The sequence below is a fragment of the Narcine bancroftii genome, chromosome 10 (genome assembly GCF_036971445.1).
Source record: "Narcine bancroftii isolate sNarBan1 chromosome 10, sNarBan1.hap1, whole genome shotgun sequence".
NCBI lineage: Eukaryota > Metazoa > Chordata > Chondrichthyes > Torpediniformes > Narcinidae > Narcine > Narcine bancroftii.
In genome coordinates, this window is record NC_091478.1 from 58,134,815 (window position 1) to 58,158,881 (window position 24,067).

At 44.4% G+C, this 24,067-nt stretch overlaps 1 protein-coding gene across 7 annotated transcripts in view; it reads right to left on the bottom strand.

Moving 5' to 3' along the window:
- Positions 1-24,067, bottom strand: part of vac14 (vac14 homolog (S. cerevisiae)) — a 416,406-nt gene that overhangs the window by 49,607 nt on the left and 342,732 nt on the right. For 6 of the 7 annotated variants that reach the window (XM_069901003.1, XM_069900996.1, XM_069900997.1 and 3 more), the window contains 2 exons: positions 8,807-8,886; positions 6,849-6,999 (listed from right to left, as the gene is read on the bottom strand). In XM_069901003.1, coding sequence (XP_069757104.1) covers positions 6,849-6,999; positions 8,807-8,886 — 231 coding nt within the window. Of the gene's footprint in view, positions 1-768; positions 1,033-6,848; positions 7,000-8,806; positions 8,887-24,067 lie in introns of those variants that run through there. The other variant, XM_069900999.1, reaches the window with a different exon arrangement.

Sequence of the window (24,067 nt, forward strand, 5' to 3'; positions counted from 1 at the left end):
GCTTAGAGAAAAACCCTTCTCATTACATAATGTGACAATTAAACAAAAACAGAAGGGAACTGCTGGGGGGGGAGGGGTCGAGAAACAAAAGTTAATAGGTGTCTTGAGGAGCGCAGAGAGCCTTAAAATAGAGAAATATCTCATCAAAACTGAAACCGATTGAAGATGCGAATCACACAGAATTTGAGGTTACTCCGACCCCTGTGGGGTTTTGCTTGGCTCTCCACAGATGGAAGGGGTAAAAAGGCCAATGTCCTTTAACCAGGGGAATTAAGTGTGTTGAAGAATCTCCATGGAATTAGAGTTTGTGGAAGGTGCAGGTTAAGGAATGGATCAGATTGTTTTCTCTGTCTGGAATTTCCTGGGGCTTATTCCAGCTGCTATTTTTAGCTCCGTAATGTGAGAAAGGAAAACTCTCTCACTGGAATCTGAAGCAAGCAAGGGCAGGCTCATCTTGTTAAACGAGCAGGGTCTCATACCCAGACAATCAGCAGCTGGTGCATTCACAGTGGGGAGGGGTGGAAGGGCTCGGGGTTTGGGTGGGGGGAGGTGTAGGAGAAATGTCAAGGTGCAAAAAGGCAGTTTGAAAAGTAGATGCAAACTGTGAACACTACCCTCCCTTACCCACCCTTGTGTAGTTATTTCAACAAAGATGAAGTGCAGTGTATTATACGATACACATTAAAACTAAATAGGGACGAAGAATTTTGAGTAAGATCGCTCTGGCGGAAATTACAATCCTTTTATTATAGTAACTGGGAGGATAGGCAGACATTTTCCATCAGCTGTGCCAGATCTCTCACAGGCTGCACTCCTTCTCTTCCCCAAGGACTGCCAAATTTAGTGTAGTGATTACTTCACCAGACTACAAAACAAAGCACAGCAACATCTCCCATCGCTGCTCAAATTGGCCTTCTCCTAATGGAATGTAGAAATGTTCCCAAGGGATCCCACAATGAATATGGGATTTTTTTCTCATCTCAAATCATAATAGAATCAAGCTGTTTAATTACCATCTCTATCTTCATAACGCTGGGGAATGAAAAGAACAAATTCACCACATAAATTTTTGTCAGAGTGATAAATGAATTCCAGAGCGCTGCATGTGGCAGTTTTAGTGACAAGGAGGTGGACCTCTGCTGTTAGTTCAGGAGGTTAGGAAATTAAATGTAATTAATGTTACTTAACTGCAGCTTTTGTCGACTGAGAAAGCTCCATTCTCACACATAGATTATTGTAATCATTGCGGGTGATGAAAAATATATTAACAAAGATCTGTTCTCTTCAAGAACATTAACCTGACAGCATTTGGATGATCTCTTCAAATATTAATTACTGGTGTTCAGTCAAAAGGCAGTATTGACACCCTAAGCAACAGAAAGTGCGAAGGTATGTAACAGAATAGGAACAGTTCCAAGCAGTGGGAGGAACGGGTTGGGGAGAGTGAGCGAGAAAATCAATGAACGAAAGCAGTGGCTTACTACGATACCAAGTGGGGGCTTGGGATAAAGAAGGTGAGGGTGATGTATCAGCATCAGAGCAGCTTGGAGCATCACCATCCTTTCAGTCCTGAGCTGGGTCAATGAGTGGTAGGTCACAGCCTTCATACGGTGCCAAGGGCTGTTTGTATCAAGGTCAAAGGCACAAAGACACTTTTCCAAGGGATCCACGAGCAGCTTGACATCTGAGATGCACAGCATATTGGCCCTGTGTAGGGCAAGCACACTCCTCCATGATCTATAACCATATAACATATAACAGTTTATGGCATGGAAACAGGCCATCTCAGCCCTTCAAGTCCATGCCGGTAACAGGGAACGTTATCCCAGTGCTCCAACAGGGTGGCATCTCAAACAAAGAGTTCGCAACCCATGGTGAATCTGTACCTTGTTACCCTGATATTCTGTACAACGAGCTGACGGGGGCAGCACATGGACTGCAGATACTGGAATCTTCACACAAACAATGAGAAGCTGGAGTGACTCAGGCAGCATTCACGGAGAGAAACAGACAGTCGTGACCTTTCCGTGACTGGTCCTAACCCAAAATGTTTACATTGAAAAATTTACGAACGAACTTGCGGCACTGGTTTGGACTGCAGTTCTGGGTTCAGAGCTTCATGGCCCCCAACACAGGGCCTTATGACTGAGTGTGACTATTAGGAGTCACACAGGAGGTTGCAGATACTAGAATCTTCTGGAGGAACTTTGAGGATCAGTGGAAGAAAAAGAATGGTCGAGGTTTTGGCCCAAAACCCTTCATCCAGGGAATTTTCAACAAGCTCGCTATGAGGAACCTTTGGCATAGAGGATTCTCTTCATGCAGTGAGCTAATGAGCATTCATGGAAGAGCCTTCACAATCCAAAGGTGACAACCAGCAGGTGAATGGTTCAGATTTTACTCTTTCTGCACAATTGGACTGAGAAGATTCCTTTCCTCACTGGTGTTCACCAAGGAACACCACAGCTGATTGGAACAACACAGCAGAGCCTCTGTTTTCCCTCTTTTCCCCCATTGAAGGAATACAACCATATTAACCATATAAAGCACAGAACAGGCCAGTTTGGCCCTACTAGTCCATGCTGGAACAAATCCCCACCCTCCTAGTCCCACTGACCAGTACCTGGTCCATACCCCTCCAATCCTCTCCCCTCCATGTAATTATCCAGTCTTTCCTTAAATGTAAATAACGTCCTTGCTTCAACCACCTCTGCCGGAAGCTTATTCCACATCCCAACCGCCCTTTGCGTGAAGAAATTTCCCCTCATGTTCCCCTTATAATTTTCCCCCTTCAATCTCAAACCATGGCCTCTGGTTTGAATATCTCCCACTCTTAATTGAAAAAGCCTATCTACGTTGACTCTCTCTGTCCCTTTTAAAATCTTGAACACCTCCATCAAATCCCCCCTCAATCTTCTACGCTCCAGAGAAAAAAGCCCCAGGCTGCTCAACCTTTCTCTGTAACTCAAACCCTGATATCCTGTCAATATTCTCGTGAACCTTCTCTGCACTCTCTCTATTTTGTTTATATCCTTCCTATAATTCGGTGACCAAAACTGCACACAGTATTCCAAACTTGGCCTCACCAATGTTTTGTTCAATTTCATCATAACATCCCAACTCTTGAATTCAATACTCCGATTTATGAAGGCCAACATTCCAAATGCCTTCTACAAGATACCATTGAAGGAGGCGGTTCCAGCCTTTGATCACTTTCCAGCATTAGATTTTCAGCTTTACTATCACATTCTAAATTCACTCCCTTCAATAAAGGCCCTGCTGCCTCTTGTCCACATGATACCCACTGTCCGATGATGAATATTCTCTGTCGTTCCCCTGGCATCAAACTCATTGGAACCTGAGCTTTCTATATCATGTAGATTACACAACATTAAGAATGTTAACCAGACCAAGATGTTAACCAATTTTTGGTGCCAAGTATTTTTGCCATTAAGCATTCTTAGTTTATCCACACTTCCATTTGACCTCAAGGGTTTGAACACCAGATCTGAGCAAGCACTAGATTTCCCCAGTGTATGTTGGAAACAGCGAGGCAAACCAGGGAGTAGACTAGTTAACTTCTTGCATGCAATAAACCAGCTTCAGTGCTCAAGGAAGTGAGAAAGGTAAATAAAACCAGCTAGACTTTCCAGCCCTAATGGGTGTTCAACAACTCCTTCAAGGATCTACATTTGCAAATGAAGTGAAGGGCAAGAAATTGGTAGAGAAATAATTCTTCCCCCTGCTCACACCAGCTTCCAATATTTTGTGTGCACAGACTTGATCTTCCCACACTTCCATGAGGATCACCTGAATTGTCGTTGTACCTTAAAGCAATGCTTAACTCCTGTGGCTTCTTCCCAGATAAGATAGCCTTTCTTGTTCATCGATGATTCAATTCTAAGACTCTGTTCCACGAGTATGGATTAGCCATTTTTATCCATCTTTAACTTTCTCTGCATACTCCTTTCAATATTCAAATCCTGCTGTGACTGATTTCTGGGCTGCAGAGTTAGTGTCGTGGTCAGTGCAACACTCTTACAGGGCCAGCGACTTGGGTTTGAATCTGGCGCTCTCTGTATGTTCTCCCCGATTTCCTTTGGATGCTCCGGTGTCCTCCCACTCTCCAAAAAAGCACAGGGAGTTGGTCAGTTAATTGGGGCTAATTCCCCGGGTTTCAATGGCCGGACTCTGCTTCTATTGCATTGAATGACTGCCACAATTTTCTAAAACAGCAACTGCATTGAATTGAAGAGATGAAAATACAGGGAGTTGTATCAATCAAACATATATACTTCCTCTTAAATGCAGAGAGCTAATTAAATAAAGAAATCCCTTATTTTTACTGATTATTAATGAATTGATTTTTATTTACTAATTCATTTTTTCCTACACTGGTTGATTTTATTCACTAATGTTGTGACACCACTTAGTAATTGTCCTGTTGTTTACAAGATCACAAGACAAAGGAACAGAACCAGGCCACTAGGCCCATCGAGTCTGTTCCGTAAACCTACACTAAGCTATTCTACACTGGTTCCAATTTCCGGCCTTTCCCCCATATCCCTTCATGCCCTCACTAATGGGACACTTGTCTATTTCTTGTTTAAATACTCCTAGTGATCTGGCTTCCACTGCATACAGTGAGTTCCACAGATCCACGACCCTCTGGCTAAAGAAGTTCTTTCTAATCTCTCTTTTATATGGGTAACCTCTAATTTTCAGACTATGACTCCTTGTCCTCAATTCACCCACCAAGGGAAACATCTTATTGCATCCACCTATCTAAACCTTTCAAAATACGAAATGCCTCTATGAGATCTCCTCTCATTCTCCTATACTCCAATGAATACAACCCAAGAGCTGCCAAACACTCCTTGTACGTTAGCCCCTGCATTCCGGGAATCATCCTAGTAAATCTCTGCATCCTCTCCAACAACATCACATCCTTTCTAAGATAGGGGGCCCAAAACTGTACAGTTCTACAAATGAGGTCTCACCAGTGCCCCATAGAGCCGCATCAACGCCTCTTTACTCTTGTACAGTATTCCTCTTGAAACGAATGCCAACATATTACTCGCTTTCTTCACTACCAATTTCAACTGGTCATTAACTTTTAGGTTTCCCTGCACGAGGACACCCAGGTCCCTTTGCACATCTGAGGTCTGAATTTTCACCCCATCCAAATAGTATTCTGTCTGTTTATTTCCATTGCCAAAATGTACAACTGTACATTTCTCTATGTTAAATCTCATCTGCCATAATTTTGCTCAGTCTCCTAACCTGTCTATACCCTTCTGCAACTTCATGGTTTCTACTCCACTTCCTACTCTGCCACCTATCTTGGTGTCATCCACAAATTTGGCCACAAAACCATTCAGAGGAATGCTTGTGAAAGAACCCTTGTCAGTGGTGGTGGTTTATGCAATTAAAACTTAACTTCTTTTGAAAATTTCTTTCTGTAACACAAGAGAAGACATGCATGATAATATTCAGATGTGATGCAAGAAGGCTCCAAGTATTTACCTCTGTGCTGAGGGTATGATGCACCCACACAGCAAACCAGCCCTGCTGCACAGTTCCCCACCTCACCTCAGTGTGCACTGTCAGTTCCCACTCTGGCACTGAGCAGAGGATTAGATGTGCAACAAACAAACGTGCTGGAGAAACTCAGCAGGTCATGTAGCATCCACAGGAACTGAAGGGGGGTAACCAATGTTTTGGGCCTGGGCCCGTTGTCAGGTGAAACAGAAAAACAGGCAGTTGCTGAAATAAAAAGTCAATGAGCTGGAAAGCAGCAGGGATATCAGAAGGGGAGCAGTGAGAGAAACCCTCACAGAACTCCCTTTGAAGACAGGAGGATAAGTTCTTCAGGGTAGGCATCCCAGGAAACAGCGATTAGTTATGAGGAACTGCTCCTCCACGCAAATGAAACCAAGTTTGCACTTACACCCATCGGTGTGTAGGGGTTTTACCCCAGATGGCCAAACTCCTGAACAGGGCAACTTCTTCTGTATTTATTTACAATATTCCCTCCACATAAAGCATACACAAAAGTGTGTCTGGCAGATCAGAAGTTTGAACATTGGAGACCCAGTTATGACTCAAATCTATCCCTACATGCATATGCTAAATTTTAAAACAGAACAGTCAAGCCCACTTTCACAGATTTATCTGAGTCCTAATTGAACTAGTGCAATAATCATCTCTGCGATATATAAATCTAGCCTCTGTTCAGTTTGTCAATGGTCCATTTTAATCATTCTGCTTCCTTGATTTAATGGAGGCATCATTGTGAATCAGTGCAAAGGATGGAGCTTCCAATTTAATGCTGGGGCCTGCAATCAACTGGGATTGACTGTCACATGCAAGTCATTGAGCAGAGAGAAAAGCACAGGCTCGTCGAAGAGAGTTGACTTTGTGAGCCATTGGGTCGGGGGAAAGAGTTCCAAATATACACTCTCTTAGTGGCAGTGAAACGCACAGAGGAGAAAGGGCACACCTTTCTTCACAGGAAGAGGGGACAGATTTGGGGAGGAAGGCCAAATCAAGGGGGAGTTCAAATAAAAAGTCATCCAGTGTTTCTTTGAATGCAATTTAAAAACAGCATTGAGAAGGGGGTAGAACCTCTGATTGGCATCTCAGGCTGGATAAGTGGCAGGTGATGTGAGGGAAACCAAGGGAGGGAAAAGGAGAATGAATTAAACGTGGGTAGGGAGCAACTGGAAGACATAGATGTCCTCACTGCACCTTCTCCCAGTGTGAGCCATGTTGCACACCCTGTCCCACCAGGTCCAGTTGTCCTGATAAGGCGCGGGCCATGAACGGGGACGCTGCTCGCTACTCACGTGGTTCGCATGAGTTCCGGGTTGGGCACACACTGCAGCCGCTGGGAGAGAAGCTGGAAGGCCTTGCTCTGAGGCAGCAGCATGAGGAGTCCATACAGGGCCTTGATCAGATAGGGGTTGTTCTCCACATCAAGGAGCTGCAGTCGCAGATCTGGGATGGAGAAGAGGAGACAAAATGAACACTGGCAACTTCCATCTACCTATTGCATCTCGGATAGTAAAACAGTCCGACAAAAGCTGCATGGAGGAATATCATATTGGTCAAGGAGTTCAGCTTGAAGGAGCAACATAGAAATAATTCTGACACCCATGTCCTTGGATGTTGAAGGAACAATGGACACAAAGTTTTAGGATGTTCAAAACCTAGGAACCATAAAATATAGGTGCAGGAGGCCATTCATCCCCTTGTGCCTGCAGCACTATCCAATACGCTCATGGCTGATCAGACAGCTTCAGTCCTGCTTTTTCTCCAAGCCCCTTGGTCCCTTGAGCCAAGAAGGCCACAATGAACTGGCCTCAATTACTTTTTGTGGGAGGGTGTTCACAGGAACTGAGTTTATGGAGGCCCAGGCACAGCTAATTCATGAATAGCTCTGCTCCATGTGGAGCAAGCGTGATCTGGAACTGTGACAGGATTCCAAGATGGAAGCAGGACCTTTGGCCCAACTCATCTGTGCTGCCAATGCTCTATATCTAAGCCAGCCACACTTGGCTGTCCCATTCCCCTCCAAACCTTTCCTGTCCAAGTATCTGTCGAAGCTTTTAATGTCAATGTCTATTAAACTAACAGAATTTATATGTCCCATCCGTCCTGATAGATCATTAATTCAGACCTCTTTATTACGAGTGGTTACATAATGGGGAACAGTAGCCTCGTATTGACATTGCTGGATTAGGAACACAAGTTCTTCACCATTATTCAAGAGGGACATGTGCATGGCAGCTGGGGAATAAAACTTCCTGTAATCAAGACAATATGGAAATTTTTTGTTAAAAAATCTAGTCTCAGAAAACAGCAACTATGGGATCAAGGGTTGCTGTGATAGCTCATTTCATTCAGTAACATACTTACCAGGCCTAGCACAATAAACTAAACCAATGTAGTCCACGCTTCACTGAGTACAAAGGGCAAAGAGGCGATGGACAATAAATGGTGGCACACATCCACATCTTGTGAGAGGCAGTGCCTACTTTCTGTGTCCTTCCTAGCTCCAGAATTATAAACATCATTCTCCTCTTGCTTTTCTTTGGTGGGGGGGGGGGGGGGAACAGGGAGACGGGGAGGGAGGAAGGAACGTGAACACTCAGGCTAGGACTGAGTGCCCACAGCCATCATCTTGTTTAATTAATAATTCAAGTAGGACAGCTCCCAACTCACCCAGAGGGTCCCCTGTTTGCAGTGCAAGAGGTTTCAGAGGCCATTTTTAATTCAGAGAGGCAGGAAGTCAGATTCCTATTTGATTGGAATTGTAATTTAAGGGGCAGGCTTGTTTTTTGGTTGTTATTGGTGTTCCTCTTCTGATGGTGTCAATGGCCCATCAGAGCTGAGGAGGGTCTTCTTGACTCACAGCAAAGAGCCTTTTCATCTTTATGCTGGGTCTGCGAATGCAGAAGATGGGAGGGGAATGTCTATCAGGGCGGAGGGAACCCTGGCTAATTTTGAAATTAGTAATGTTGGTTCCTGTCCTCCAGAGAAAACACACAGCTTGTCCGTGTCAATGAACCCCAGGCTGCTTCAACCACCAGACCCAGAGGGGCCTCATAAGAAGCTCTCACAAAAAGGTTCAACACATTAAAGTTATCCTTGCTCTGTAGAGTCAAGAGCTTTTTGAAGCTGCTTGCAAATTTGGTCTGGAGTTCAGATTAATACGGCTGCTTGTTACTTCTGCCCCATTACTTCCACATCTGGGCCTCCTGCAGGGCTTTTGGGAGCACGCTGCACTGTCGGATTTACTCACATGTGAAGATTGGGCACTCGATCAGCTGCACCAGCTTGTCTACTTCTGTCAGGAAATCGATGGTCACTTCAAGATCCCCACTGCAGCAATAGTCAAGGTGAATGTGAGCCAGAAATGAGCATGACACCTTCAGGTTCAAACACCAATGGTTTATTAAAGTGAAAATTAAATAATATTTATCTATATAGACTCTCATGTTGTCGTATGGCCAACATCATGACAAAACTTACATTTATTGTGCACTCTTGTTCTCAGGATGTTTTCAAGAACTTCCTAATTCAAGAATAACTTTAATTCTGATTGATGTAACACAGAAAATACAGTAGCCAATTTATTTTCACATTTCATAATCAGGAGGCTGCCATTCAGCCCGTCTGGTCAATGCCAGCTCTCTCAGCATTGATCAGTCCCATTTCCCCACAACCAAGTCCCTTTCACATCCCCATCAACTCCCCCAATTCTCCTGCCTCCCAGTTATATGAGGGGTAATTAAATTATCCTTGGGGTGTGGGTTGAAACCAGAGCACCTGGAGGCAGCTCATGTGATCACAGTCAGAACGTGAAAACTCCACATGGAGAACACCAAGGTCCGGAATGCACAGGGTTACTGAAGCTGTGCTACTGGCTGTGCCACTGTGCCACCTCAAAGAAGAATTAACAGCCACTGTCATGAGATTGGAACTCTCTCTCCAGGTTGAACGTCCAGGCTCCTGGATTACTTGTCACCTAATGAACCACCATGTCTCTCCATTTCCTCATGCCCTGCTACCTGCAAATTGAAGGAACAACACCTGATGTTCCATCTGGGCACTCTCCAACCAGTCAGCATTAACATTGACTTCTCCAATTTCTGTTAAACCTCTCTCTGTCTCTCCCCATGCCCTTGTTTCCTTTCCTCCAGCTTACTACCTCCTTCTCTCTCTCCATTCAAAGAATTATCCTTTCCTATCACTTTTCTTCTATCTTCCCACCCATATCCACCAATGATTTCCTCCTATTAGCCTGTACTCCTGCCTGCCCCACCTATCACCTCCCATCTGTTAGCCTGTACTTCCCCTCCCCCCCAGCCCCTTTCTTCCTCCACATTTTTATTCAGGCCCCTGCCTACTTCTTGCACATACCTTAACCAAAGGCTCAGGCCCAAAATATTGGTTACCCTTTACTTCCTATGGATGCTGCGTGACCTCCTGAGTTTCTCCAGCACATTTGTGTATTGAACTCCAATCCCAATGTCTAGTAGACTTTCCTGCTGAACTCCATTACTCCCACAGTTTGGTTCAGGCACCACACGTAAGATCCTTGAGGGGATAGTCAAACTGCACCGAAAGAACATCTTATCCTAAAGCCAGCATCTCTAACAGTGAAACCCTCCCTCAGTACAACACTGGAGTGCCAGCCTAAATCCATGCACAGCAAGATTCCACAAATAACAAAGGATTGACTGAAAAGATAACTGGTCTCCGTTGCTGTAGATGGAGGAAGAATATTAAACGAGCGAAACAGACGATGGAGGGACATCTTTTATCTGGAAGGCAGCAAAGTAACGCTGAGATGTCAGTCCAGATTATTGGGCAACATGGCTAGCTTAGTGGTTAGTGCAAAGCTGTTACGGACCGAGGTTTGAATCCAGCGCTGTCTGTAAGGAGTTTGTATGCTCTCCCCGTCTCTGCGTGGGTTTTCCCCGGGTGCTTCGGTTTTCTCCCACTACTCAAAAGCTTGACCACGTAGATATTAAGAGAGAGGATGTGCTGGTGCTTTTGCAAAGCATTCCAGTTGGATAAGTTGCTGGGTCCGGATGAGATGTACTACACACTACTGTGAGGGAGGTGAGGGAGGAGATTGCTGAATCTCTTTGAATCATCAATGGGTACAGGAGAGGTACCAGAAGATTGCAAATGTTGTTCCTTTATTCAAGAAAGGGAGTAGAGATAGCCCAGGAAATTGTAGACCAGTGAGTCTTACATCAGTGGTTGGTAAGTTGATGGAGAATATCCTGAGAGGCAGGATTTATGAACATTCGAAGAGGTAGAATGCGATTAGAATAGTCAGCATGGCGTTGTCAAGGCCAGCTCATGCCTTGCATACCTGATTGCATACCTGACTTTGCTTTGTGGATCCAAGGGGACTTTGCTTTGTGGATCCAAGGGGACTTTGCTTTATGGATCCAAGGGGACTTTGCTTTGTGGATCCAAGGGGACTTTGCTTTGTGGATCCAAGGGGACTATGCTTTGTGGATCCAAGTTGACTTTGCTTTATGGATCCAAAGGGACTTTGCTTTGTGGATCCAAGGGGACTTTGCTTTGTGGATCCAAGGGGACTTTGCTTTATGGATCCGAGGGAACTTTGCTTTGTGGATCCGAGGGGACATTGCTTTGTGGATCCGAGGGGACTTTGCTTTGTGGATCCGAGGGGACTTTGCTTTGTGGATCCGAGGCGACATTGCTTTGTGGATCCGAGGGGACTTTGCTTTGTGGATCCGGAACTGGCTTGTCCACAGAAGGCAAAGAATGGTTGTAGACCAGTCATATTCTGCATGGAGGTCAGTGACAAGTAATGTGTCTCAGGGATCTGTTCTTGGACCCTTACTCTTCGTGATTTTTATAAATGGATGAGGAAGTGGAGGGATGGGTTAGTAAGTCTGCTGATGACACAAAGGTTGGAGATGTTGTGGATAGTGGGGAGGGGTGTTGGGAGTTTACATTGGGACATTGATAGGATGTAAAGCTGGGCTGAGAAGTGACAGATGGAGTTCAACCCAGATAAGTGTGAATTGGTTCATTTTGGAAAGTCAAATATGATGGCAGAATATAATATTAATGGTATAACTATTGGCAGTGTGGAGGATCAGAGGGATCTTGGGGTCTGAGTCCATAGGTCACTCAAAGCAGCTACACAGGTTGATTCCGTGGTTAAGAAAGCATATGGTGCATTTGCCTTCGTTAGTCGTGAAATTGAATTGAGGAGCTATATAGGACCCTGGTCAGACAAAAGGGTGCAGAGGAGATTTATGTGGATGTTGTCTGGTTTAGGGAACTCAGCCTTTCTCTTTGGAGCAGCGGAGGATGAAAGGTGACCTGATAGAGATAATGTTTAAGATAATGAGAGACATTGATTGTGTAAATAGTCAGAGGGTTTTACCCTGGGGCTGAAATGGTCGCCACAAGAGGACACGGGTACAGAGAAGATATCAGGGGTGTTTTTTACACAGAGGGTGTTGGGGGTGTGGAATGGGCTGTTGGCAACAGTAGTGGAGGCAGATACGATAGGGTCCTTTAAGAGACTTTTGGATATGTATATGGAGCTAATAAAAATAGAGGGCTATGGGAAATCCCAGCAATTTTTAAAGTAGGGACATGTTCGGCACAAATTTGTGGGCCAAAAGGCCTGTATCGTGCTGTAAGTTTTCTATGTTAACAAGAGTCTTTGCTGTTAGATCAGTGGGTTAAGTCTGGGAGGATCAATGGGCTGAGACGACAATGGAATTAAAATGAGCCGGATTACCCCCTTCTATTTGAACTCGGTGAGAAAGATGACCAGCTTGATTTGGAATTGAGATGGGACTACGTTCCTCTCAACAGTGGAAGGTCATGCGAGTTTGTGACTCCAACTCACGGTAACCTAATTCAAGTATTGTTCCTGAAAGCACCCAATTCAATGGAAATCAACCTTAGTAATATTTAGCAGAGTGTGACAAAACATATCTTGGGATCTGCAAAATACTTCACCCCATATCTCTTACATTCCAAACTTTAAAAAGCAAATCAATGCTGATTAAGCATGCCATAATTTGGATTAAAGGCATTAGATTATGCACAAGGGCCCTTTTATCTCTTTGACAAAACAGCTGTGCTAATGCAAACCATTTCAAAAGACCTATTGTCATGGCAGATGCCATATCCCTGGCCCTCCCCTCATGTTTGATCGCCTGGACCACAGGAACTCCCACATCAGGCTATTGTTCTGTGACTACAGCTCACCATCATACCAGGAAAACTCATGATAAAGTTGAAGGAGCTGGGACTCAATCTGCAACTTCCTCTTAGGCAGACCCCAATCAGTGCAGATCAGAAGCATCACCTCCTTGTCACTGACCCCAAGGCTGTGTCCTTAGTCCCCAGCTCTACTCCCCGTACACACATCACTGTACGGCCAAGTTCAGCTCCTTCTCAATCAACAAACTCGCTGATGACATCACCATGGTTGCCTGAATAACAGGAAGTGATGAGTCAGAATCCAGGATGGAGAACAAAAACGTTGTTGGGTCATGCCAGAACCACAATCTTGCTCTCAATGTCACCAAGACCAATTAGCTTATTGTTGATGATAGGAAGGAGAGACCAAGGAACAACACTCCTGTCCACATTGATGGGACAGCTGTGGAGAAGGTTAGAACCTTTAAGTTTTTGGGAGTTCATATTTTGAAAAACCTTGAAGGCAACCGTAAAGAAGGCACATGAAGTCTGAGGAGATTTGATATGTCATTGAATACTTCTACAGGTGCCCTGTGAAAAGTGTACTGAATGGTGGCATCACAGTCTGGTTTGGGAATGCAAACAGCTCCAGAAGGTAACAAACGTAGCCAGGTCCATCACAGACTCCGACCTCCCATCAAACATCTTTGTGAGGCCTTGCCACAAACAAGGATGACACGCAAATTCGTGAAGCGTTCCATATTTTTTAAAAAAAAAGGAAAAAAAAGATGTCAGTCAACATCATAAAGGACCTCCCACCATCCTGATCATAACCTCTTATCACTGCTACCTTCATGCAGAAGGTACAGAAGCCTGAAGACCAGCACCCTTAGGTCCAAGAACATGAACAAGTACAATGACGCAAACCCCCTGCTACCTATATCGTGTCCCACTGACCCAAACTCCTTCTGCCTGTATAGTCCCTGTACACAATCCCACGATCTAAACTCCTTCTGCCTGTAATGTTCCCTGTACACAATCCGCTGCCCCAAATCCTTGGTGCCTGTCACCTTCCATGTACACAATTCCAATTAATCAAATCCCTGCTACAGTAAAAACACAATGGAGAAACTCAACAGATCAGTGTACTTTATGTAGCACAGTTAAAGATACATAACCAATATTTTGGGCTTGAGCCCATCATCAGGATATGCTTCCCTGGTACAATGGCCTACCTGGCACACAATCCCATTGATCTTGAACTCTTACCCCTGTAATGTAGATAATTATTGGGAGAATTTGGTAAAATTAGAGTAGGTTACATACACATACACTTTAAAACAGATCTTATTTGAAATACTGAATAATTCATATTCAGTGAACTTTACAGAAACTATGGAGAATGCTATGCACATTCCACAAGTAGGTGCTAATTGAAATGATGTAATCAAATGAATCGACTAGAGGCAGGTCGTCTGTGTTGAACATTTTTACAAGGCTTCTGATCTTTCTTCAAGGTGCTCACTCAAAGGTAAATGAGAAGTTTTGTTTACCTAAGACAACAGATGGGAGCAGAACGATAACTCCTGTTGTTTGCTGGAGAAGGTGGGGGTTTTGTGGCAAGAGAGTCACATGGGCTTTCTGGAAGTTGGTATCTCAGATGGAGAGAGAGAGAGAAAGAGAGAAAGAGAGAGAGAGAAAGAGAGAGAGAGAGAGAGAGAGAGACTCAACAGTCACAGCTGAAGCAAGTAGGAAAGGCTTGATGGAACTGAAACAGAAAGCTCCAGAGCGGCAGGTGGCTAGAAGTGCTATCTGTCTGACGTTTCTCTTGGAATAAGAGGAACCAAAAGAGACTCTGTGATAGCCTGAAAGAAAGAGGTTATCACCTGGAGAACCCTGATGGGGCAAGTTTCATCAGCAAGACATTGAGGTGACCTCAGTTGTGGAAATCCTGGAACAACAAATCTCTCTTGGCAAACCTCCAAAGAACATTCCTGAGAGGTAAACATTTACCTTTTGAGCACTGAAGCCTGGTGAACTTGAAACATGTTAAATTATGTGCACAGTATAAGAATTGCCTGCAACCAGTGAACTTGGAAGAATAGAAGTGAGATTGAACTGTGAACCCAAGAACTTTTCTTAAATTGACACACACATTACATACACGTGCACTTAGAATTAGAAGGGGGTTAAGGTTAGTTAAGTTAATTGAGATAAGTTAAAGTTTGATTTTGTTTTCATGTTTAAAGATAATTAAAAACAATTTTTGTTTAAGTAACTACTTGTCTTGGTGAATGTCTATTGCTGCTGGGTTTTGGGGTCCTTTGGGCTCGTAACACCCTTGCTGACCTTCACACGTTTCCTTACCCTCTGCACAATGTGAAAGTCCTGACCCTCACAAATTCCACTCAGATGTTAACCCTCCTTATAAATCAATCTATTTTTATTGGGAAGGGATTGAGGGATTTGCAGCAAGAAGCCTTTAAAGATATAAATGTGGCAGTTGAAGGACTGAATTACTTTCTGTTATTGCCTTATTAATCCAGGGACCTGTCTGAATCTCACCATGAGAGCAGGACCATTTTAATTCAGTGAATTAAATAAACCTGGAACAATAAAAGCAGCTTCTGAAATTTTGTAGAAACCAATATTGTTCACTGCTGTCCTTAGGGGAAGGAAATCTACCGCCCATCTCTTGTCTGGGCTACGAACACCTTCAGGGTGCGTGATTCTAAATAGCCTTCAGTAATGGCCGAGCTAATAAGAAAGTTCAGTTATGGTGCTCACTCTCTTGGTAGACCTGTGACAAGTCAACATGGTTTATTTTCTGAAGTCTCTGGGGCACAGATTGAAACATAGTACATTACTGTTGAGCCGACAATGTTATGCCTACTCCACAACAACCTAACCCTTTCCTCCCTCACACCCATAACCCTCTATTTTTATTACACCTACTGTGTCTGCCTATCTATTTGAAAGCCCCTATCGTACCAGCCTCCACCACTACCCCCTGGCAATGCAGTGCAAGCACCCACCACTCTCTGATCCCCCCAACTTTTTACCACTTACTTTAAACAGATCTCCTCTGGTATTTGCTATCAATGCCCCACGAGAAAGATGCTGGCTGTCCACCCTACCAAAGCCCCTCATAATCTTGTATATCTCTGCTGCTCCAAAGAGAAAAGCTCCATCAACTTTGCTCCAGAGGACATGTTCCCCAAGTCATGTCCTCCAAGTGAATGTTACAAGCTTCCGATTCAGAGGCAACATCTGGAGCACAGCTGCCAGCTCTGACAACGAGCCTTTGATGGCTCTTGAGGTGTGATTCAAGAGGCTATTAGTCCACTGTTAACAGCGTGTTGTACATTAATCAGCTCAAAAATCACAAAGATATCACGTACTCAAACGAGTACGTTTGTAATAGGTGTTGTTTTCTGAAGCCTTCATTTGCCATACTTTGCATTTCAATTTCTCATCAGGTTTTAAGACAGCCTAATCCTTTGCATAAATAGAGAAACCCAGAGACAGCCAACTGGTGTTCCCTCCCTAATAGGACCACAGCCACTTTCACATCATCAGCCGCGACGTAAGGCATCTTATCACCTGCCTTCTGAGGGTGGCACGGTTACCGACACACTTTTACCTTGTTGCTGTCTGCCAGGAGTCTGTACGTTTTCCCCGTGTCTCGATGGCTTTACCCCCAAGTGCCGCAGTTTCCTCCCATGCTCTAAAATCTTATGAGGTTTGTAGATTATTGGTGTATTTGGGTGGGCATGGGCTCATGGGTTGGAAGGGCCTGTTACCTGTTACTGTGTGGATCTCTAAATAAAAAAATAAAGATCTATTTGCTGAACCAGTCCATTTTCTACCAAGTCAATTACTTCCACAGATAATAGTGCACACAGCTGCCTTTGATTAATCCACATTCAAGAACTTTATCTTGGGTTTTGGTTTCCTCTGTGAGAGCAAATGGTAATTGTGCAGGATTAGAGTAAGCAGACACTTGATGGCCAATATAGAGCTGGTGGACAGAAGGGCCTCCCATCATGCTGTGTGACTTGATATTCCTGAACTCCCCTGGGTATCGGGGAACAATCAATCTCAAATTGTCAGTGGCAGAGTTTATACAACATTCTGTGCATCGAAGGGTTTCTTGGCTTCTTTCCCAAATTGTTCGACTCCAATCTTCTCCCAGTCACCTCAATCACCAGACAGATTGTCAATCAAATCAATCTTTCAGGTTCATGTTCCTTTATTGCCATGTACATAATATACAAAGTTTTCCATAAAGGCACACAAAAAGCTTCAACTGGTCTGGTGCTCCTACCAAGAATAGAAAGAGAAGGAAATGAAAGTCCCCTTTGAGACACTGGTTGTCCATGGATTAGCCTCCATAGTCGCATGGTCTACTTTCCGGTCCAGTGGTGAACCTGAGCTCCAGGTGTTTGATTCACCTTTCTCAACCCCTGGTTCCCAACTCCCAATATGATCAGGAAGTTGTCAGTACCCGAGGACCTTCGGGAGCCTTACTTGCCATCGGCACCCACGCAGATCTTCTCACTGATCCGCTGCTGTGGTCTCCCATCTGGTAGGGTCTCTCACTGACCGCTCCTTCACAGTATGTTCTCCTGCTTTGGTATCCTGTTCCGGCCTATTGCTCCATTGGAGCCCACACATCTTGTGATCTGGGCTGCCGAGCAAGGGTATTACCATCTTGGGCACAGGGCTCTGTGGGTTTACCTGTGTTAAAAACAACAGCAGCCCATTTTGCAGGCACTCAAAGGCTTAAATAAGTACATGGCGCTGGGTAGCTCGACCAGGCAGGATCATGCAAAGGAGTGCTGGAAGCTGGTCCCCACTCCTCCAGGTGTAGCAGTGTTGGCATTTTCAGCCAAATACCATAAAATATGCTTTACTTAGTGTAAGCTATCCCGGTTAATTAACTGGAGTTAAACAAGAAAATCTGCAGATGTTGGGGTTGAATGCAATGCACAAATATGCTGGAGAAATTCAACAGGTCACACAACGTCCATAGGAAATAAAGTGTTACCAATGTTTTGGGCCTGAACCCTTCATCAGGAATGATCCAAAACATTGGTTTCCCTTTACAGTGGAGGCTCTGATAAGAGCACTGGTCTTGTAAGCCAGGGGTCTTGAGTTCATTCCTCAGTGGGGCCTCATTTCTGTGAGGGGTGCTGGACAAAGTGGCAACTCTCTGTCTTCCTTATGGTAGACAAAGTTAAAGAATTTCATATATGTTACATTCTAAATGTAATGCAGTGGTGTACTATGAGACAATAATGGAAATTTTACCTTTACTTCAAGCTGCGAGACCTACCGGTTATTGCACCGGTTATTTAACTCTTGCATTCCAGGTACCCCTCTGGTAAATCTCCAAGTGCTCCCTTTGATGTTGATAAATGCTCTCATGGGGTATCCTGGAATTGTTCACAGTGCTGCACACTATGGTGTCAGCAGAACCTTTTATAATCAGGTGTAACTCACAACCTCTTGTTCTCCCGTTGTCTTGATATATAAAAACACATTCAATTTTCCCTTGTGTGTGGCCTGACTCTGTTTACAACATATTCGTAATCAATGTGCGAGTGGCAAGATCTCTAGACATCTGCTGCCAGCTTTTTACCACATACTCTCCTTTTTCCTGCAGAAATTATGCTCAACACGATCCCGGGATGCATGACGTTGGTCATGAGCCAGTCTGCTTTTTGCAAATTACAATGAAAGTTGGAAATCCCCATTAAGATAATGCTGGTTCTGCTGCATGCTTAGTATAACTGCTCACATTAAACCATCTTAGACTCTCATGGTCATGAAACAATATTATTTGTGGATATGAATACTTGTCCAGCATATGTATTGTTGGTCTATGTGTGTTGTGTCTTGGTTGTGTGTCTGCGAGAACGCGGTTTCGTTGGGCTGTACTTGTACAATCAGATGACAATAAACTTGATGACAATTTTACAGTTTCTGTATTTGTGCCAAATGTCACTTCATAGCTGTGACCAACAAGTTTATACATACAGCCTTAACTTCTTTCCTCTCTGCTGCTCATATTCTCCTTTAACTGCAGTCTTTTTATTAGCCCCTCTCACTGATCGCTTGATTTTGCCTTGAATCAAGGAAGACCTGGGTGTCATGGTGCATCAGTCAGTGCAAGTTGGAATACAGGTGCATCAGTCAGTAAAAGTTGGAATACAGATGTATCAGTCAGTGCAAGTTGGAATACAGGTGCATCAGTCAGTAAAAGTTGGAATACAGATGTATCAGTCAGTGCAAGTTGGAATACAGGTGCATCAGTCAGTGTAAGTTGGAATACAGGTGCATCAGTCAGTGAAAATTGGAATACAGGTGCAGCAGGAGGTGAAGAAAGCAAACACCATGATTCGTGCTGTTGAGGAGGTGCAGCGAAGGTTTACTGCAGTGATCCGGGGATTGCAAGACTGATGGATGACTGGATAGACCAGGGTTACACTCACTGGAATTTAGAGAAATGAGAGGGGATCTCATTGAGATGTATAACATTTTGACAGGACTAGACAGGGGAGATACAAGGAGAATGTTCCCCATGTTGGGGAGGTCCAGAACAAGGGGTCACAGTCTAAGGTTAGACTGAAATGAAGAGAAACATCTTCACTCAGAGTTGTAAACTTGTGGAACGCCCTGCTACAGAAATTTGCTGAGGCCAGTTAACTAGATAGATTCAAAATGAAGTTGGAGGTGGCCCTTAGGGTTAAAGGATTTAGGGAAATGGAGATTAAGGATTAGGGTACTGAGGTCATGATTGTATTGAACAGTGGAGCAGCCTCAAAGGGCCAAATGGCCTTCTCCCATTCTTTGTTTCTATTTTTACCTTGCCCTGATGCAGACATTACCCTGTCCTGATCATAGTGCCAGCCATAGCTACCACACAATACCCTCAAGGCTGACTCAGTGCCTTCAGTTCAGTCAATATGGGGAGCCGGAGGAAAGGAGACTGAGGAATGGGAAAGAGAGGGAGACAGAAACTAGTGATTGTTATTTCTGTTCATACCTGAACACAGATTTCTTTCTCTTTGTTTTCTCAATGTGAATGCCATCTAGTTGGAGAGTGCCCAGATGTTGTCCCTCCAATTTGTGGGTGGCCTCGGTTTGGCAGTATATGAGGCCATGGACAGATTAGTCAGCACGGGAGTGGGGTGAGTAATTGAGATGGTGGGCTACTGCAAGGTTCTTGCCCCCCACACCCTTCCCCCATCACCTCCCAGCATTTTCCTCTTCTGTCCATCCACCTATCTTCCCATTTTGGTGCTTGTCTGTTTTTTGCTCATACCTCGATGAAGGGCTCAAGTCCAAAACATTGATTATGCATCTTTATATTGAAATTGAAATTTAGACATACAGCACGGTAACAGGCCCTTTCGGCCCATGACCCGTCCTGCCCAATTACTTCTAACTAACCTGCAACCTCTGGTATGTTTTGAACGGTGGGAGGAAACCGGAGCCCCCGGGGAAAACCCACGCAGACACGGGAAGATCGTACAAACCCCTGCTACATAAAGAACATTGCGCGAGCCGCTGAGTTTCTCCTGCACTTTGGCATTTTAAATTGAATTCACAGCATCTGCAGACTTCCCTGTAAGACCCACAAGGATGTGGAGTAAAATACAAAAGTCTCCAGACACAGCGATTGAAGTAAAAGTACAACGCTGGAGAAAATGAGCAGGTCAAATGCGTACTTTATATGGCAAAGATACATTACCAACGTTTCCAACCTGAAACCTTCATCAAGGCATGCGCAAAATATAGGCAGCCATCTGAGTAAAATGTGGGAGGGAGGGGCAAGGGGAGGAGCATAGCCAAGAGGTAATAGGTGGATAAGGGAGGGAGGGCATCAGAGAAGTCAGGGGAGGGGGGAGTTAGGGGGTGGAGAGCTGGAGGAAAGGAGACAGAGGGATAAGACAGAGAGGGAGAGTGGGGAGTGGTCGAGCAGAAACCACAGAAGTTGATGTTAATGCCATCTGGTTGGAGAGGTCTCAGGCAGACTATTAAGGGTTGCTCCTCCAATTTATGGGTGGCCCTAGTTTGGCAGTGCACGAGGCCAAGGATGTTGTCTGGGTAGAGGGCTTGAGCAATCTGGAGACAGTGGAGAGGCTGGGTCTGTTTTCCCTGGAGAAAAGGTGGTTGAATGGTGACTTGGAAGTTAATGGGAGGCATCGACAGCCAGTGTCTGTTTTCCCTGACAGAGGTGCTTAAAACTAGAGGGCAGATACAAGAGGTAGGAGGTTTTGAGGGGATCTGAGGGATAAATGTTTCAAACAGAGAGTGGTCGGTATCTGGAATGAGCCGCCAGAGATGGTTGTGGAACAGGAACATTAATCACATTTGAGAAGCAGCTGGACTGGTCCTTGAATAAGCAGGGCATGGAGGGACATGGAATTAATTTTGGAAAGTTCTATTAGTGTAGAAAGGCACGATGTCACCAAAGTGGGCCCAAAGTATCTGTTTCTATGTGGTGTGTGTCGCTGTCTTGGCAAGCCTGCAAATCTTGGCTTACAAAATAGTGGCATTGACCAAGCCAAGAAGGAGCTCCTTAAACACAGAACATAGAACATTACAGCACAATACAGTTCTTTGGCCCATGATGTTGTGAACCTACTCTATATCAATCTAACCCATAACCCTCTTTTTTTTAACAATCATGTGCCTACCTAGCGCTCTTTTAAAAATCACTATTGTACCAGCCTCCACTACCACCCCTTGCAATACACTCCAGGCACCCAGTAACATTCTGAGTAACACTTACCTTTGATGTCTCCCCGATACTTTCCTCCACTCACTTTAAACAGATGTCATTTGGTGTTTGCCCTTGTTGCCCCAGGAGAAAAAGCTACTACCCGATCTATGCCTCTTACAGTCTTATTGTATCTATTGTTGTTCCAAAGGGAAAAATTTGATCAACCTTGCTTCATATGATGTTTCTGCATTCCGGGCAACATCCGTGTTAATCTCGTCTGCAGCCTCTCCGAAGCATCTTCATCCTTTCTGTAATGAGGTGACCAGAACTGAATTTGGAGGTGGCCCTTAGGGGTCCAACATCATGTTACAACGCAGCTCTGATAATCCAGCAGTGCTGGGACTTGGATGGTGCTGGACAAGCGGATGTTCTCGACTATTGATTGTTATTTCTATTAATAGCTGAACACAGTCTTATTTCTCTTCGTTTTACATAGTACCCAGCAGTATAATAAACCCCATCTCTGGCCTAAAGCCTAACCACTGCCTGGGCCACGATCTCACTCCTCGCACCTCGACTCTTGATCACTCACCCGACTCACCTGCTGGACCACCAGCTTCTGCTCTAGACTAATGCTAAGCCATTGGTATTTCCGAACAAGTACCATTCTATAACTAACACAGGAATCAAGGCTCTTTGGACAAGGCTATGATGTACCATGGCCACATCCATGACATCAGCTTCAACTATTACCTGTGATTTTCCTTCTTGGCAACTCAGTACGTTGCTCATTAATTTTACACGACGAATGCTGCATTATTCATGGATCCTTTAGTTCATTAGCCACATTTTGTACTGCTGTAAATTGATTTCTGGCCCCCTAGTTTTCCAACTGATTGCCTTTAAGCTGGAGCTATATTAAGTTGCTTCAATGCCATCACCGATAAAGGCATCAAATGGGACAGTGAATATTTATTATCTATCTTTTCTATTTATTATCCTTTTAATTTAATGCATATCATTTTTTTTGTAGTACTTGCTTGGCTGCCACAAGTAGGAATGTTACTGCACATGTGCATAGACAATGAAACTATCATTATCAGTGTACAAGCACAAAGACCAGGAGGTTCCAGTTTAAATCTCTGTCTGTGATTAATTGACCCTGGGTAAGGGGCGGAGAAAAAGTGCTTAATTGAGATGCTTACAACCACAAACTGTTGAAAAGACAGAATGGGCATTCATGAGGGTGTGAAGGAGGAATGCAGAGAAGCAGAGGGTTTAATGGCAATTTCAATCCCGTCTCTCGGTAGCTCAAAGGCATGACCAAGCAAAGGGAGGGAGACAAAGGGAAGGAGAGATAGGAGGAGGGAAACATAGAGAAAAGGGAGGGAGAGATAGACAAAGGGAGGGAGACATAGAAAAAAGGAGGGAGGTAGACAAAGGGAGAGAGAGCTAGAGAGAGGGATGGAGAGCTAGAGAGAGGGAGGGACAAATGGACATAGGGAGGAAGTGCCAGAGAGGGAGGGAGAGATGGACAAAGCACCACTTAGGAGCAAAGAATATATTTTCTATCAGTGAGAAAATTAAAGTTGGGAAAACCAGGAAATATGAAAGTTGAGGTTTTGGTGAACCGATGTAGTCCACCAGAATAAAAATATTCTGGCCCCTTTCCTCTTTTTCCTTTCCATCCTCCACGTACATTATCTGCCCATCACCTACATCTTCCCCCCCTTGAGCTTCCCACCCCCTTCCTTTCCTTCTTCCTTTCAGAGCGCATCTTTCTTGGCTCTGTACCCATTCCCTCAAATAACCCCCTCGATCTATGTTTCTCCCTCCTGCCTGCATTCACCTATCACCTTCCAGCCTGTGTTCCTCTCCCTCTCTCCCACCTGCAACCCTCACTCTCTCAATGAGGCTTCTGCCTAATTCTTGGTACTCCTGCGGAAGGCCTCCAGCCCGAGACATCGACTCCCTATTGCTTTCTATGGACGCTGCTCGACCTGCTGAGTTCCTGCAGCACTTGGTGTGTTATTCCAAAACGAATGGTCGAGTGGGATAAAAAGCAATGAGTAGAATTTTGATAAGCTGAAGTGTGTATCCAGAAAACCACTGGAGGAAGGTAACATCTGGAGTTACAAAGGTACGTTAAAGTTGACAATCTTTGTGCTGATTTCTTGGGCACCTCGATTTCCATCTCCTTTCAATGTGATGGACCTCACACATTGGAACTCCATTAATCTCTCAGCTTAACTCCTTTACACGTCTGGAGCCTTGTATTTAGTTATCCACCTAAAACACCACCTCACTTGGACTAGTGTCAGGTTCTGAGCAAATAGACACATTACAGCACAGTACAGGCCCTTTGGCCCACAATGTTATTGAAAATTGCTACTCAACAATCGAATTTTTGCTTACCTCATACCCAAAAAATATAGGTGGTGCAATTATCATAGCGATTACAGTGCCAGAAACCCAGGCTCAAATCTACCACTGTCTTTACAGAGTTTGCATGTTCTCCCTGACACTGCGTGGGGTTTTTCTGGGTGCTCTGGTTTCCTCTCATGTTGCAAAAATGTACGGGATTGGAGGGCTAATTGGTCCGAAGAGTATACTGTA